General features: G+C 42.4%; 2 protein-coding genes across 3 annotated transcripts in view; one reads left to right on the forward strand and one right to left on the reverse strand.

The window, feature by feature from the left end:
• Window positions 1-2113, forward strand: part of PILRA (paired immunoglobin-like type 2 receptor alpha) — a 17409-nt gene extending 15296 nt beyond the window's left edge. Inside the window, exons 5-6 of the mRNA XM_010837924.1 lie at window positions 143-178; window positions 349-2113. Coding sequence (XP_010836226.1) covers window positions 143-178; window positions 349-492 — 180 coding nt within the window. The 3' untranslated portion in view covers window positions 493-2113. The remainder of the gene's footprint in view (window positions 1-142; window positions 179-348) is intronic.
• The window catches only part of ZCWPW1 (zinc finger, CW type with PWWP domain 1), a 24799-nt gene continuing 7541 nt past the window's right edge, over window positions 356-17613 (reverse strand). Inside the window, exons 2-17 of one of the 2 annotated variants that reach the window (XM_010837890.1) lie at window positions 17182-17240; window positions 16174-16430; window positions 15622-15700; window positions 14689-14782; window positions 14237-14394; window positions 13916-14038; window positions 8468-8584; window positions 7640-7760; window positions 6730-6805; window positions 6219-6323; window positions 4948-5031; window positions 4284-4350; window positions 3772-3872; window positions 2899-2959; window positions 2294-2452; window positions 356-1732 (exon numbers count right to left, since the gene is read on the reverse strand). In XM_010837890.1, coding sequence (XP_010836192.1) covers window positions 1428-1732; window positions 2294-2452; window positions 2899-2959; window positions 3772-3872; window positions 4284-4350; window positions 4948-5031; window positions 6219-6323; window positions 6730-6805; window positions 7640-7760; window positions 8468-8584; window positions 13916-14038; window positions 14237-14394; window positions 14689-14782; window positions 15622-15700; window positions 16174-16430; window positions 17182-17206 — 1932 coding nt within the window. In that variant the 5' untranslated portion in view covers window positions 17207-17240 and the 3' untranslated portion in view covers window positions 356-1427. Of the gene's footprint in view, window positions 1733-2293; window positions 2453-2898; window positions 2960-3771; window positions 3873-4283; window positions 4351-4947; window positions 5032-6218; window positions 6324-6729; window positions 6806-7639; window positions 7761-8467; window positions 8585-13915; window positions 14039-14236; window positions 14395-14688; window positions 14783-15621; window positions 15701-16173; window positions 16431-17181; window positions 17244-17613 lie in introns of both variants that reach the window. The other variant, XM_010837889.1, reaches the window with a different exon arrangement.

Genomic DNA, 17613 nt, shown 5'->3' on the forward strand with positions numbered 1-17613 from the left:
AGCATCCTCCTCTCTCCCCTGCCTCACCCACCCTCCCCTGAGACTCTGGTCCTGACCTAGAGATGACCTCACTGCTGGAGCCCCTGCCCGTTTCTCTACCCTGGCTGCCTGGTCACCTGATCCTGGCACATGTTGATTTTTTCTAGGAGAATATGTAGACCCCAAGCCGGATGCCAAGGTAAGCAGCGTTGATTAGGGCCTGAAAGGAGAGGGAAGTCTGGAGAAGCAGGGGGTGGAAGAACAGAGGGACTGCAATGTAGTCAGGGCATCAGCTGTGGGATCATGGCTCTGAGATGGGACTCTTGCCCTTCAACTGTCTCACCCACTGCCCTTTCCCTTCTCCCCCAGGATGATGGTGGTGGCAGCGGAGGAGTCCTCTACGCCTCCCTTGCCCTCTCTAGGTTAAACTCACCAGCAACAGCAGTGCCTCCCTTGCCCTCTCTCCATGGGGGCCCCCAGGAAGAGACCCTATACTCTGTCTTAAAGACCTAAGCAGTGGGACTGAGTGAGGACCTCCTTCAAGTCAGCTGCGCACAGCAATCTCAGTTCCCCACAATCACCCCGGCCACACACAGATCACTCAGAAGCCGGCAGGTGCTGACGGCCACCAAGGACCTGAGAGTCACACAGCCACCGCTCCAATTCCCTCTTCAACTTCCCAGCCTTTCACCACAAAAATAAACCTACCTGTACAATCTCCCTGAACACATCTAAGGAGAAAGCTGATGTCACCTTCAACTTCTGTCTTTCCAGAAGTTAAAAAAAATGAACCATGAATGCTAGCTCATGCCTAGATCCCTCCCCTAGTACTGTGTTCAGTGACTACCTCAGGCCAGAGACAAGTAAATCCCCAAACACTGGTAATCAATCTGGAACCCAAGGTCTGTCCCCCTAATCTAACCCTTCTACTTTCCTTAGGATAATAACTAGCATGCGTCATGTGTTCACGCTTTACACACATGGCCTCATTTCAGCATCATCAATCACTCTATATGGCACTGGATACACCATCTGAGACAGGATAAGAACCAGGATGGTCACAGCGCTTTTCCCAAGGCCATGTTGCTAGTAAGTGGCTGAGGCAGGTTGTGAACCCAGACCTGCTTTCTCGATGTCCTTCTCCCAGGACTCAGGTGTCATCGCCTTCCCAGATCCCTATACTGACAGGTCTCCCACCAGAAGGACCATGTGCCCAGTGACATGGAGGAGAAAAGGAAGAAGCCAAAAAAGACCAAGTAGTTAGAGACAAACCAAACCAAGTAAACCAGTAACCTGGTTTATTAACAAGAACTGCACAACTCTGACTTTAGCAAAGTAACCTCACAGCCAGTGAACAACCCCAACACTTATCAGCTTCTTGGGGATCCTCTGAGAGGCTCTTCACGCAGGAAGGAGTGAGAGAGCAGGAAGGAGGCACAAGTCCACAGCTATTCCTCACAGAAGGCCACAGCGAGCTCCCCCCTGTCAACTCTGTGCTGCGGCTCCTCCCTCTGCTCCAGCTCTTCTCCAACATCTTCCATGAGTTGGTCCAGATCCAGGTCACTGGAGGCTCCATCGTCAGAAGGCACACTTCCAGCATGCTGGGGTTCAGGCCCTTCTTCCCCCACAACATGACAGGCCCCACAAGGAGCTGTTGCGATCAGGACTTCTGGCACTAGTCTAGCTTCTTTTTCTTCAGATAGGCTGCTTACTGGGGCCTTGCTTTGGGGAGCTTTAAATTTTTTCTTAGGGTCTAAATGAAAAAGTGACAAAACTGAGAGTCTTATCGGGTAATCTGTCCTCACCTTGTATAAGTCCAACTCCTAAACCTTTTATTTCCAAAACAATCTCTGGGAAAAGATGACTTTTCTTTATAGAAAGAAAACAGGGTTTGGGATCAGAAAGACTTGGATTCATGGACCTCGAGAAAACTTTAAACCCTTTGAACCTCAGTCTCCGTATCTTTAAAATGGCGGATATCCAGTGATAGAGACACTGAAAGAACTAAAGGGAACAAGTATAGAAGTATCTATCCAGCCAGCCCACAAAAATATCAATAAATGTTACTTCTCACCTCCTTACCATTCTTGTATCCCTGTATGTCCCTGAATAAAATCAAATAATAACCATAAAATGTTTCTACAGTGTGTGTTGTGTTCTGCAATTTAGATGATGCCCTTTTGGCCAAACTTTTGTGTGTTTTTTTGTTTTTTTCCAAAGTAATGAAAAGCTGTGGAAGTTTTACGGAATGATCAGAGCAGGAAACCTGCAGACGTGAGCCTCACTCCCCACAGTCCCCAAGTCTGGGTCTTACCCGGCTGCTCAGATCCTGAATTTCCATGCCCTTTTGTCCTTCCCATTATAGGCACAGGTGGAGGTGCAGGTTCGTTTAACAGAGATCTCTTTGTTGTTCTCCTTTTCAGGGTCCCATCTCGTTCATCTGCTCCACCGGCATCACTCCCAACCCCCAATCCTAAAGGACATTGGTTTATTTCTGAGTGACAGTGTGGTTAGGGTCCACAAACTCCAAACATTTAGTCTCTGCCCTGGGTCTTCTGCTCATTTTCAATCTAGTGAGTCCTTCTGGTTCCTTTCTTTTCCCCCAAATATTTCTTTTCTTTCTCCCTGGGTCGTCTTCTCTTTATAGTTCACCTCAAAACCTGCCTTCCCCATGAAGTCATCCTTCTTGGTTAAAAATTTAAAATATTCATTCCACCTTTAACCTAAGATTTTGTAATTCAACTCACAGAAGTGAGAAGCTACAGATTCCCTGACCACATTAGCATGAGTCTTACCCATTTTCTCAGGTTCTGGAGCCGAGAGGTCAGTAAGGCCCAGCTACCTGCAGACTCCTTGCACTTTCTGCTTCTGCCCTGCCTTAACAGGAACACATGTCTCATTTCCAATTATCCTGCTTACCTCTTGTCTTGGGTTTTTTTGTTTGAATTTTGGCTGGCTTGGGATTAAGCAAAGTTGGATCCTGAGAAAAATAAAATATAAATGAAGTCATATAATTGTGATTTAATGGAGTAGGATGCTACAGAAATGATGGGTGTACTTAAGGAAGTTCCAGATGCTAATTCTTCCCAGTTTGATCTACAGAATCGATCTAACTTCAGTCAAAATCCCAGCAAGCTATTGTGTACCAGTATATGATACCATCATGATGGACACGTGTCCAAGTCCATAGAATATACACTACCAGGAGGAAATCCTAATGTAAACGATGGACTTGCGTGATTATGATGTGTCAATGTACTGAATAGGTTCATCAACTGCAAACAAATGCACTGCTCTGGTGGACGCTGTTGCTAACAGGGGAGGCTATACATGTGTGGGGGAAGGAGGCACATGGAAACTCTCTGTACATTCCTCTCAATTCTCCTGTAAACCGAAGACTGCTCTTAAAAAGTCTTTAAAGATGAAAAATATCCACATTTCATATGCCTGAAAAGAGACTAAGGAAATAAAATAATGAATATCCTAAGTGTCCACACAGGGAAGAAAGTAAAGAGAGGCAACCTGCTATTCTGTAAAATTGCTCCAGTAAGAACCAAAGAACTACAGGAGGAAATGAGATTATCATCAAAAAATAAGTTCCTAGAGATATGAGGTATTAGAATAACTGAGGACAGAGGAGGCTCTTCTTCCCTGAAGAGTCCTAAGAGAGAAAACTAGCCCGTCAGGGCTACCCTGATGTAGGGACAGGACAGTGCCTTAGAAAATACAAATCCATGCTAACCAGATGCCCTACAGCTATCTCCTCAAAGGAATCCCCAAGATCAATCTTACTGCTTTATCTCGTTCCTCCTCTCCATCCTCCTCCAACTCTGGCTCTTTCTCTTCTTTCTCCAAGCAGGAATCTAAGCTGCTAGTCCCAGAGAGCGCTAAGTCTAAAACAGGAATAGGAAGGAAAGGCTAAATAATTTATCCAACAAAACAGGTGATGAGTTAGTGGAGCTGATCCCAGAAAATCAATCTTCCAACTCTGTCTTTCATATCCAAGTCGTATTTTCTCCGTAAAATCTTCTGTCAGATTATCATGGTTCTACCCTCTTCCAAGTCCTATCACTAGTCAACATGCACCCTCCCTCCCTACTCCCTTTTTTCTCCATTCCTCTCTCTACCCATGTGTCCATCCATCCATCCCAGACATTTGCTCAACGGCATTTATGTAAAGCCTCATATTATAGAATCCAGAACTAGGTTGACCGCACTGGATATAAAATAAAAGCTTCAGCAGCTGCCCTCATGAAAGAATCCCTTCCCTCCCTCTCTGGTCCTTAGCCTCCTACTTATCCTACCTTTTTCTTCCCCATCATTGTCAGGTCCACTGTATCGGCTCCAGAAACCAAACAAGTTAACCCGCTCCTGAGGGAGCCAAGAAACAAAAGCATCATCCACTGGTCTCCCAGGGGCTAGTTTTGCCCCTGTCTTCAAGGTTTCTAGTTATAGAGTTTGTATTCATATTCCACATCGTTTTCACTTGAAACTTCACATTAGGTTTATCTAAATTTTTGGAGAACTTAACTACTATATTATAACATTATACAATATTATTGTAACTTCTTTTTCCTGTTTGTTTATAATTCAGTTAATAACTGGGAAGAGGAAATTAACTGTTTGTTATTCTCCACCCCCTACCCAAAGGCAGGATTTGAGGGTAAAACTAACTCCACAGAATAAGGTACATACACCTGAGACTTGAAGTTAAACAGGGTGGTGGGATTCCCTCTACCACAAACTGTCTCTGTTTGGACAGAGAAAAAATTCCATTTGTCCAAGGGTAGGGAAAAGAATGGATAGTTTAAAGAGTCAAAGGAACTTGGCCTGGGAAGAAAAGACTAGTTGTAGAACTAAGACTGTGTAAGAGGGAAGGAGAGCCAATTTTCTACAGGAGGGACTGTATGACTTGTTTTGCGTCCCAAGTCCCAAAGAGAAGGAGGTGTGTGATCTAAACTTTCCCACCTGAATACTGATCTGCTCTGCCTTTTGAGCCATCATCAGGGCTACCAACAGTTTCTGGCTGCAGTCCTTATTTTTGCACTTTCTCTGAAATGAAAGAAGATTAGAGTCAGTGATAAACATTAGGGAAGTGACTCCAACATACTGTTACTCACCAGACATTATCTTTACATTTATCTCTACTTCCTGATATTGATATGATACTCCTATTCTTAATCTTTTGAGCTCAGAAACACAGTCCTCCCTTGTACCCAAACAAACCTTTCATCAATTTCTAGCAATATTTTCAACCAACATTTTGGCATCCTCTCCAAAGTAAAGCCCATGGAAATTTGTAGAGGCAAAATTAAAGGAGTTCAGATGACTGCACTTTTAAGCTTCTCACAAGTTTCTTTATATCCAGCTACTTGATTTAATACTCACAGCCTGATTATCTAAGGTCCCTGAGCTCCTAGGCCTCACTGGTAAGGCCCAAAATGATTATGGGCTTCCCCGGTAGCTCAGCTGGTAAAGAATCTGCCTCAAAGCAGGAGACACTGGTTCAATTCCTGAGTCAGAAAGACCCCTTGGAGAAGGGATAGGCAACACACTCCAGTATTCTTGGGCTTCCCTGGTGGCTCAGATTGTAAAGAATCTGCCTGCAATGCAGGAGGCCTGGATTATATTCCTGGGCTGGGAAGATCCCCTGGAGAAGGGAATGGGTACCCACTCCAGTATTCTTGCCTGGAGAATTCCAGGAGGAAATATCACTTAGTTATTTCAGTGGTTCTCAACCAGGGGAGACTTTATTTTTCTCCCAGAAGATATTTGACAATGTCTAGAGACAATTTTTTGGTTGTCACAACTAGGGTGAGGGCTACTACTGGCTAGATGCCATTAGACCCATGGATGCTGCTAAATATCCTATAATGCCTAGGACAGCCCCTCATAATAGAAAATTATCTGACCCAAAATGTTAATAGTGTTGAGACTGAGAAACCCTGAGTTAATCTGTGCCTTCATTTCTATCACACTTGCTTTGGCTAACCTGCAGAAAACCATGGTCTTCATGAAGGCCCTCTATCTGCAGACAGGGAATGAAACTAAGAAAAATCATTTTCCTGCTGCAATCATGGTAGAAGGTCTTCCTCATGAATAGCCTCACCCTGGCATACTTGGTCAGACATGCAATTTCCTCCTGGCACAGCTTCCTCCAGGAAAAGTCACATTTAATAAAGGGAAGATTTTGTTTCTCAAGTTCCCTATATCACAACTGACCCCTGAAGGTTACTCACCACTCCACTTAGCTCCAGGGTCAGCTCCTGGAAGTTCTTTAGCATGTTGACTGGGATCCAAGCACGAGAGACTGTTTCTCCAAAAAATGTCACATGGTACTTGGACTGTAATAAAAGATAGCTTTGTTATAGCCTCTTATCCTTCTTCTTGCTCTGACCTGCTAACCAGGAAAAGGCAGGAGAAGAGCTGAGAATTCACAAGAAAGGAAGTGCTGGGCCTTGTCTGTTCCTTTAAGCCTGACCCACCTATCCCACCTCATTCCATTGTTCTTCCATCCTGACCTCAGATATCCCAACCAAAGCCTATTTGTCAAAATCACAAATGTCCTAGTAATTAATAAATATTTAATTAGATATTTGTTTCTATATCCATTTGTCACTCTAGCTAAGAATTTGTTTCTGTTTGTGTCTGCTGGCTATGTCTGTATTTCTATCTCTGTGCATCTATTAGGATGGATTTGTTCATTACTTTGCCCTGAGCACCTACCCACCCTGAACCAGGAAAACTCACCGGCAGGGAATCAAGATGAGAAGCAAAAAGAAAATATTCCCCCAGGTCAGGATCAGGTTCTACCATGCCTGGCCACCTGGAGAAGACAGATGGGTATAGGGGATGGAAGAGAAGGGGTTATATGAGCAGAACACAAACTCATCAATATACATGTACATGAAAGGGCACTGGGCTTCCCTTGTGTCTTAGATGGTGAAGAATCCACCAGCAGTGCAGGAGACCTGGGTTCGATCCCTGGGTTGGGAAGATCCCCTGGAGGAGGGCATGGCAACCTACTCCAGTATTTTTGCTTGGAGAATCCCATGGACAGAGGGCTACAGTCCATAGGGTTGCAAAGAGTCAGGACACAACTGAAGTGACTTAGCACACAAAAGGGCAGTACGTTTTGCAAATAAAGGATTCCCCAAATAGACCCCTCTGTCATCCCTCCACAGTGGTCACTACCAAACGACTGAGGTAACTTCCATCAATGTACAAAGAAGCTCAGAATCTTCCTACTACAAAATATCTTATCTTCTAGGCCTCCTGGCAACCCTGAGAACAAAAATCTTCTGACTTGGGACATCTCCAAAGAAGAAACTCTTCCACCCTTCCCTTTCCTCTTTACTTTGTATATCTCTTCTTTCCTAATGTCTAAAAAAAAATCTTAGAGCCACTCATCTCTTTCTACCCATTCAGGGTAGAACTGGCTGACCCTTTTCACCAGGGACATACCACATCCACTATGAAATCTCTAGAAATCACTCTTTCAAAGCCTCCAAGATTATTCCTTTATATTCTCCCTCACCCATGCTCTTTATAAGGCAGGTAACATTTCCATTATAAATCCCTTTCATTTTCTTCCCTCTCTGCCTGAAGCTACCACTCTCAAGTTTATGAAGGATGCTCTGACTCTACCATGGCACCCTACCAGGGGTAGCCGTATTGCTTGGCCCAGATGATGGATCCTGGGATGTAGGAGGCATAGGCCACATCACTTTCATGACCAGTCCAGGTCTCCTCAGGGATATCACAGCGATTATACTGCAAGTCTGCCAAGAGAGGAGGAGTGCAGGGAAAGAAAGGGCCTCATGAGGTGAAAATCTGGATGAGGGCAGAGGAAAGGTCAAGAAGAAATTGTTATATGCAGCAGGTAAGACCAAAAGGACACTTGGAAGACAGGCCTGAAGGATGAATAAAGGCTCATGAAGGAAATGCAGCTAGAGCTAGGAGAAGCAGGAGTTATGTTCTGTAGAAAGAGATCCCAAACTTCCACCTACACATGTCTGACCCTGCTTCCACCTGTGTAACATCATGAAGATAATTTCTCCAATATTCTGTTTTCTCATCTGTAAAATAGCTGGGCAGGACTAGATCTTCATAATCTTTTTTAAGTAGTCAAACATTCTAGAATTCTAAGCCACTGAATCTTTCTCACTGGCTTTTCCTCATATATCCCATACCAACCCAATACCAAAAGTCTAGTCAGACTAACAGGGTCAAACCAATGCAGAAGAAGATGGAATTTACTCAGAACAATCGTTTAGATTCCAGGACCCCCCTACTCTTCAGAGTGTCTTCCTCTATCCCTTTATGCCAAATTCATTTTGAAAAGACATCAAGATCCCCGCCTCTCCCCAAATGCTAACTACAGGGACCCCTGGAGTTATAACTATATTTTTGTCATATTTAATCTAAAGGATGAAAGCAGGGAAAGAAAGAAAGGAACATAAAAACTGAAAAGAAATTTCCATTTTACCTGTGTTCTGGTCACAGGACCAATTATCTGGGAGGACTGAGGGGTCAATGTTCCCACGTAGCCGCCTCCATTTCTCACAGTTTGGGGAGGAACACTGGACCCAGACTAGACACTGACCTGTCACAGCAAAGAAACCTGAAATAAGAAGACTCAAAAATACGTTCTTCCTTCTTCAATTTAATTAAAATTAATATACTCCCTGCCATCACCACCTCTGCAAGAATCACACAGCCCTAGAGATCAACTTGTTCAAGCCCTGACTTATAAACAGTAAAACCAAAAGCTCGGAAGAGATAACTGACTGCTAAAGGTCAGTCTAAATTGGGGGCAAAGCTGAACTTGGAACCCAGGTCTCACACCTCAGTCTCTCTGCTGAACCATCTATCACCTCTTCTCCCCTGGGGCAGAAAGCAGTGTTTCCTGTATTTCCATTTTCTTTAAAAGGCTGCCTGGCATCTTTTTGGCTACTGCCTCATTTCCTGGCTGCACGTCACTACTAAAAAGTTCTCCTGAAGGACTGTGCTCGCTTTGGCAGCATATAGACTAAAATTGGAGCAATACAGAGAAGATTAGCATGGCCCCTGTGCAAGGATGACACGCAAATTCGTGAAGCGTTCCATATTTTTTAGAAAAATGGTACTGAAGAATTTATTTACAGGGCAACAATGGAGAAACAGACATAGAGAATAGATTTATGGACATGGGGTGAGGGGAGGAGAGGGTGAGATGTATGGAAAGAGTAACATGGAAACTTACATTACCATATATAAAATAGATAGTCAATGGGAATTTGCTGTATGGCTCAGGAAACTCAAACAGGGGCTCTGTATCAACCTAGATGGGAGGGATAGAGAGGGAGATTGGAGGGAGTTTTAAAAGGGTGGGGATATATGTATACCTTATGGCAGAAAGTGAAGAGGAACTCAAAAGCCTCTTGATGAAAGTGAAAGAGGAGAGTGAAAAAGTTGGCTTAAAGCTCAACATTCAGAAAATGAAGATCATGGCATCCGGTCCCACCACTTCATGGGAAATAGATGGGGAAACAGTGGAAACAGTGTCAGACTTTATTTTTCTGGGCTCCAAAATCACTGCAGATGGTGACTGCAGCCATGAAATTAAAAGACGCTCACTCCTTGGAAGGAAAGTTATGACCAACCTAGATAGCATATTCCAAAGCAGAGACATTACTTTGCCAACAAAGGTTCGTCTAGTCAAGGCTATGGTTTTTCCTGTGGTCATGTATGGATGTGAGAGGTGGACCGTGAAGAAGGCTGAGTGCCGAAGAATTGATGTTTTTGAACCGCAGTGTTGGAGAAGACTCTTGAGAGTCCCTTGGACTGCAAGGAGATCCAACCAGATCATTCTGAAGGAGATCAGCCCTGGGATTTCTTTGGAAGGAATGATGCTAAAGCTGAAACTCCAGTACTTTGACCACCTCATGCAAAGAGTTGACTCACTGGAAAAGACTCTGATGCTGGGAGGGATTGGGGGCAGGAGGAGAAGGGGATGACAGAGGATGAGATGGCTGGATGGCACCATTGACTCAATGGACGTGAGTCTGAGTGAACTCCGGGAGTTGGTGATGGACAGGGAGGCCTGACGTGCTGCTATTCATGGGGTCGCAAAGAGTCGGACACGACTGAGCGACTGATCTGATCTGATCTGATGGATGATTCATGTTGAGGTTTGACAGGAAACAGCAAAATTCTGTAAAACAATTATCTTTCAATAAAAAAATAATTAAAGAACAAAAAAAGTTCTTCTGAAGGACTAACCAGCATTTCTTTTGTGCACAGCATCCAGAGTTCCTCTTTGAACTAACCTGTCCTATTTGAATTAACCTGTCACCAAATCACCAAGTTGCAGCCTTTGGGACCAAGAGCTCTGAGTTCACCCCTCACCAAAAGACAGGTTTAAGCCTATCGTTTCTCAGTCAACTATTTACTTCAGGCCCTGCTCAAAGGCCAAACATTCTTTTTATCCATTACATTCCAAACTCTCATCCCCACCTTTCTCTACCCCACATCTTCTAGGTTGACCCAAAGCTCCACACACCCCTTTCTCCCTCCCAAACTCTTCCACTATATTATTTGGAAATGAAAATGAAATTAATATTCTTTGGAATTCCAGGCAAGAGTAACTAAAATCCACATATCTTCAACCTGTTCTCTGAACCTCTGCCTCCTTTTTGAAATCTGGTGATGCTGCCCCAGCCCAACCCCACCTGACCCATGCAGCCCTCTAAGCAGAAGCTGTTCTTCTCACATCCCCCAGGCCAGAAAGTGGGGCCAGTATCACCCTTTCCGCCCATTGACACTTGCAGACCATTACTATCCTCCATTCTATAAAAACACTCCCTCCCTTAAGGTCCAGGCCATGAGATACACTGCCTTCTTATCTCCCTTGCAATGACAGTGCTGCTATCTGGTTCAGTCTTTTCCTTCTCTCTGCCTCCTGCCCTCATAGATTACCATATATCCACAAGGGTAATGTACAAGCACCACATACCTTCTCCTCCATGCCACCTCAGTAACCCCTTCACCTCAGGAACCCACTTCCATCCTGCATGGCCCCCTGAGTCATCTGCAGGGACTGTACACTCCCCTGAATCACTTATCTAAACTCTTCTCTGATAAAAATGCCCCATCCTTCCACCTTGCTCCAAGAACTCATGGCAACTTTCCCTTTATCTAGATCTCCAATCCACTGGCCCCACCTTCCTCTCAACTAGTAGCAACCTCTTTTCTTCACTCTGTAGTTACGCACATTTGATTTCCTTAGATTCTCTTGCAGACATCATCAACTCCCTTTCCCTCTGTCCTTCCCCCGACTCAGCTGGCAAACACAATTCTGAATGAACCCACTCTTTTTCTGTACCTACACTCATTCAACTGAGCTTTGCTAGAGAAAATCACTGACCAGGTACACCATATATTCAGTTAACGACACCAACCAATATGTTTCTCTAGTAAATTCACTCTCTCACTTGTCAGTTTACCTTAAATGCTGAAACATAAGGGATGCCCTCCATCCCACCAAAATCATCCCTCAGCAAAGTAGATGACTTACATTTGGGTCCTTCCAAAATATCTCATATTATGGATCACTTTCTCAGTTATTTTGAATAATTAAGTACTGGTTGGGAATGATGTATTAGTTTGAAATGACAGTTGCCACTGACAGTTGTAGATGTTTACAGAGGTAACCTGGCAAGGCCAGAAAAGAGAGTGGGAGAAAGGGCCAGGGACCATAAAAGAGAACAGAGATCAAGAAAATAAATGGTAGTTGTAAAAATATAAATATTCATGAGGAAATGAATGGGTAAAAAATCATCCTAATGCTATAAAACTAGATATTCATGGTTTAGGATGATATTTCTATGACAGTTTTAAAGACATACAGTTCCTTAGAGTTTCCTTTCCAACAACTTAGAAAGCAAAGATGTGTTAGAAAACTGAAGTTCAGATGTGGCTCTGTGTTAATGAAGGCTAATGTCATAGACACACAGGTAAAGAGCATTTCAGTTAATGCTAATTTGTGAAACACCAGCTTCCTTGGGTTCTGTGATCCCTCATTCTCCCTTTTCCCCTCTCCCCTTCCATTTTTCTGGTAACTTAATTGGGTTCACCTCATTCTCTGTCTAATCTCTAAATTGGAGTCCCAAAGCCTAATCATGGGTCTTCACTCCCATCTGCACTTTCTCCTGAGGTCAGCTTACCCATATCCTCTATTTGAAACTCATTTTCATACCTGACAACACAGAGATGTATGCCAGTGGCCTCTGTTCTGAGCTCCCAGTTCCTATAGCCACCTTGCTCTTTGACATCTCTATTTGGAGGTCTCATAACAATCTCAAACCCAATGAGTCCAAACCCAGATTCTTGATCTCATCCTACAGAATTGCTGTTCACCTGCTCCTTTCACACAACTGCTCAAACCCTCTTCTCTCTCACTTTCCAATATTCAATTCATCACCAAGTTCTGACAACCCTATCTCCAAAACATATCGTAAAACCATTTGCTTTTCGTCTCCTTCATCATCCTAATCCAAGCCACCAAAATATTTAATCCTAGCACTAACTTCTTAACTGGTCTACTCTTGGCTTCTCATACTCCATTCTCCAATTAATCACCAAAAGGATCTGTTTAAAACATCAATTTGAGGATGCCACTTCCCTGGTTAAAACCCACCAGGGGCTTCCCACTATACTTAAGATGAAATTCTCACTTTGTAACATGGTCTTTGAGCTAGCCACTGCTACCTCTTTATGAAGGAGGAAACAGACAGAACAGGCTCCATCTCGAAACGGGACTCCATCTTGGGCCGGACTGTGGACTTTTGAGCTCTATGCCCAGTATCTATGGAAACGACATACCAATTGGAAAACAAGCCCCTGGAAGGAAGAGCCCCAGGGCTCATACCTAGACTCTCCCTCGCCTGAAAGAATACCCTAATTAACTGTGGAACTGAATAGAATCATACATTCTATTATGTGCACTGGGGTATGACCACAGGCCTATTGATAATTGTCCAGTGTTAACTACCTAGGCCTAAGGCATATGAATCAGGGTTAACTTTGTATTCTCTTTTCCTTTGTTCAGACCAGTTCCAGGGAATTTAGGGAGGTGGGTTTGGGCAGGTATACTTAGGGTATATAAGGTTTTCACAAAAGCTGGTCGGGGTCCTTGGCTAAGAGGAGACTCTGCCTTGCACCCGCCCGTGTAATAAACTTCACTCCATTATCTGCCCTGTCCTTCTGAGTCTGTTTTCCGGAATGTGTGGCTGTAACAGTTCCATTTATCTACAGCCACTCTGCAGCCTTGCTTCCCTTGCTCTCTGAATCCCAGTTATACCAGGTTTCTTTTGGTATCCAGAGTAAGCCAAACTTCACCTTATCTAAAACTTTCTCCCACACACTTTAGTTGGCTAACTTCTTCTACTCTTGCTACAGTTTTCAGCGTAAATGTTATTTCCTTCCAAATGCATTCTCTGACTGATCCTATCTTAATTAGATCTCCACCATTTCCTCTCAGGACATTGTCTTCCTTCCCTTCACAGAACTTTAAGCAAATTTTATTTACTGGATACTCCCTTTCTACTACCTACTCCAGGAGTACCCATCTCTCCTTGGCAACTGTAAAAAAACAGGAAGAGTGGTTCACTGATAGTAAGAAACCTACACATTTCACTATAATCACAATTCAACCCACAAGCACTGCGGAAAAAATAAACTTCCTCCAACAACTATGGATTATATGACTGAATAACTGAATGAATGAAATAGCTCTCTCTCTTCCTCAGCACTATATCCTCTTAACAAGTAGCTGTGTGAGATAAACTATAGTCTTTGGAGAATTTGCTCTAACATCCTAACTGGTCGTTACCCTTCTCCTCCACCTCCAATTTTCAAGTTCCAAGTAGGTTTGTCAAACCATGGCTGAACTTACCAAAACCACTTCCTTCTCCTTTTTGTTGGTCCCTGTTCTGGGAATGATCCTGAATAGTTTTCTTATGTTGGTCATCCTGTCTGTGCTCATGTCCACTTTGGTCTTTCTCCATTTTCTCATCTTCTGAGAAGATAAAAGAAAAACATCATAGGGTTAAGGGATGAACAGAATATTTGTAGATAGTAAAAGAAGGAAGAAGAATCACAGTTCATTAGTTTTAAGTCTTGGGCTGAAAATTCTCAGTATGCCCACTGTCCCATTCCCTAATTTCATGGAATAAGTACTTGAGCCAGATGTCAAAGTATATCGGATTATACTTACGAGCTTCCTTCTTTCTTTTGCTTAAGGAGAGTTTATTGAATTTCTTCTCAGAGGATGCAGAATCTGGCTGGCCTGGCTTAGATATCTTTATCTCAGGGATTATTCCATCTTCCTGAGAGGCTGAAATCTCTAGAATAGGAGGTACCACTACTCTGTCTCTGCAAATAAGATTTTTAATTAAAAGACAGAAAAGGGCAATTTGTAGTACCCCTCTTTTGACAAAACCCAAGGGTAAAAGTTAGGAGGACAGAAGACTTGCAAGTTCTCCATGGCCTCCTGGGGTCATTTTATCCATTTACTGGCCTATTTTCCCAGTTCAAGTATCTTTCCTGAGATGAGAGAAATCTACCAAGATATGAAAAACATCTAGATAGAAAGACAGATCGATGGATAATCATTTATCAGTATTAAGTCTACCCTGTGATCAACTCACCGCACTGGGATAAACTTACCCATCAGCATTATTATTATCAGAAGTATTAGAAGAAGCAATTCCTGGTTCCTTGTCTAATTGGGTACATCTTGTAGGCTGGGTACAGGAAGTCTCTGAAAAATCAAGGCTAGATTCCATCCTCCCAAAAGAAAATACTATAAGCAGAGAAGCAACCAAAGAAAATAACTACTCCATTATTTGCAAACTGTAACCTTTCATTAACATATCTCCCATCAGTTGCCTGAATGAACTTACCTTTAGACTTTTGCCATACCATAGAACTTTCAAGTTTTTTAATTCTCAGGAAAAACCACAAATCTGTATCTTTCTGAAAGCTTTTCCAGATGGATTCGCCTATTCTAGGATAGTCAGGTAATGTTAATTTTGTGTACATAACAGAAATTTTAGGTATATCTTTTATATCATTTGTCCCTCAAGCTTTCTCTAGAAGTGGAAGTATACCTAAGAAAAGCTTAAAGTATCAAACCACTGTCCTTAGCCTCAAGACCTTACGGAGTAAGGCTTCAGGGCCTATACTACAGAGTTTCTTATTCTAAAAATCAAATTCCTGAGCAAATGTTAAAACAGTATTGCAAATAGAAATATATAAGAAATGGAAACTAAGATCTTCAAATCTGGGAAAAATAATTTATCTTTTCTATGAAAATTGTAAACATATAAAAATAAATTTAAATTACATTTAAAAATCTAGATGAAGCTATATTTATATTCTGAAGTCAAGGTAATCTAATTTTCTAAAAGTCTATACCTTCTAAGATGGTTTAGCTATAGTCCTGTTGATACAAGATGAGTATTTAAAACTATTTCGAAGTCTCATCTAATATTTCCTTATGTAGAAAGATGGAGAGAAGGAGAGATGATATTAACTTACTCCACCCTTCAGATAATTTCTTTGCCTAACTGAAACTCTATCTTTCACTAAAAGCCATACCCAAGCACTCCTGGAAGGACTTCTGTAGCACAATCTGGACAATCTCCTCAAATTCTGCATTGGTAAGAGTTGATTTTTCCTGCAGAGAGACAGGTAGGGGAGAAAAACTGCTCATCTTTCCCCATTCCTCCTCTGTAGGAAGGAGGAAACCTCCTTTGGATGAGGCAGCAAGTTCACAAAACTAAGAGCATGAAGTCAACCTAAAGATGCCATAAATTCTATCACAGATCGCCTGGGAGTAAGAAGTCAAAGAAAAGGAAAACACTGATAAAGTCTCTACTTCTACTCTCACCTACATCCCATCTCAGCCCCTACCTGCCCAGTATTCCCTGCTAAATGCTTTCATTAAAACATTTTTTACCTCTTTGAGAATAGACACCCCCACACAAGAAAAAAAAAAACTGAAACTACAGGATGAATCTCCCCTGTGATATTTCCTATATTCAAATTTATGTTATAAATATTTAAATGTCTTCTGAAATGGAAAGATCCTGTTTGCCCAGGCTGGATGACAAGAAGCTATCCCACTACAGCCATCCTTTTGATTTTTACCTTTTCTTTCTTTGCGTTCTTGCTGTCTTGAGCCTTTCCTTGTATCTCCTGGCCATTGCCTGGACCATTCTCTGTGGTTGTTTTCTTCTTCTTCTTCTTCTCCTCTAACCCGGCCTTTAGCAGGCTTGGCCTGACCTCTGCCTGTGGGGAACTGATCTCCAGGATCTCCTCCTTTGATGAGTTAAGGTTATAGGACATCAGGCTATGCAATTTTTGTGCAGGCGGGGCAAAGGTATTTTTTGGTCCCTTCCCACATTCTGAAAGAAATTTTGTCATCAAATGTAATTTGTGAAACATGGAATCTAACACAGAAATTGCCAAACACTGCCCACTGACTGACAGTATCAGAATTATCTGGAGAGACCTTTTAACAAATTCAGATTCCTAGGCCTCTCCTTACCAAACTTCCCCAGGCCCCCACCTTCTCACCCCTGCCCTAAGATTGTGACGAAGTAGTCTGAAGTGAGACCCAAGAATCTGTAATTTTATAAGGCTATCCAGCTAACTCAGATGCACTTCCAGGTTTAGGAACCACTGAGTAATTCAAAAGTGATAAATACAAGTATGAGGAAAACAGAAATATTCAAATATGAAATTTTTAAAATTTGCTTTTTAAAAATTTTGCACAAAGTGTTATGGGAAATTAGAGGAAAATTTTTAAAAACTAGTAAAAATCTACAAAGGATGCAATGAAAACTGTACTGATCCTCCCGGGCATAAGAAATGTACCTTTATTTGGAGCTTCCATAATATTTTGTATCTATCCTGTGGCATTTACCATATTCAAAGTTATTTATAAGTATTTAAATGGCTCTTCTCTCCCTACAAGTTCATACATTTCTTGAGTAAGACTGTTCTAAGTCAAATATATTTACTCAAAGTGCCTAGAAAAGCAGTAACTTTAACAAAGTGAACATGAAATACATATGAACTGAGCTTCCCTTTGGTAGGAAAGGTGTCCAGATGACCTAAGACTGAGAAAGAAGAGGAAAATAACTCTTGACTCACTTTCTTTACTCTCCAAGGTTGGCATGATTCAGCTCAGAAGCTACACTTTCTTTATGCCTCTGCTGAAAAAGAAATGAACAGTTATGCCCTGATGAACAAAATTTATTTTATTGAAGCATAGTTGATTTATAATGTTAATTTCTGCTACACAGCAAAGTGATTCAGTTATATATATATATATATGTATACAGTACTGATTGAACATGATTTTAAACTTTCTCCTCTTGCCTTCTTGGGTTCAGGGTGATAAACTCTTTAAGGGTCTATCAGGCAGATTTAGAGTCGGACAGGGCTGAGCAACTTCACTTTCACTTTTCACTTTCCTGCACTGGAGAAGGAAATGGCAACCCACTCCAGTGTTCTTGCCTGGAGAATCCCAGGGACGTGGGGAGCCTGGTGGGCTGCCGTCTATGGGGTCGCACAGAGTTGGAC

The sequence above is a fragment of the Bison bison genome, unplaced genomic scaffold (genome assembly GCF_000754665.1).
Source record: "Bison bison bison isolate TAMUID 2011002044 unplaced genomic scaffold, Bison_UMD1.0 scf7180017864085, whole genome shotgun sequence".
NCBI lineage: Eukaryota > Metazoa > Chordata > Mammalia > Artiodactyla > Bovidae > Bison > Bison bison.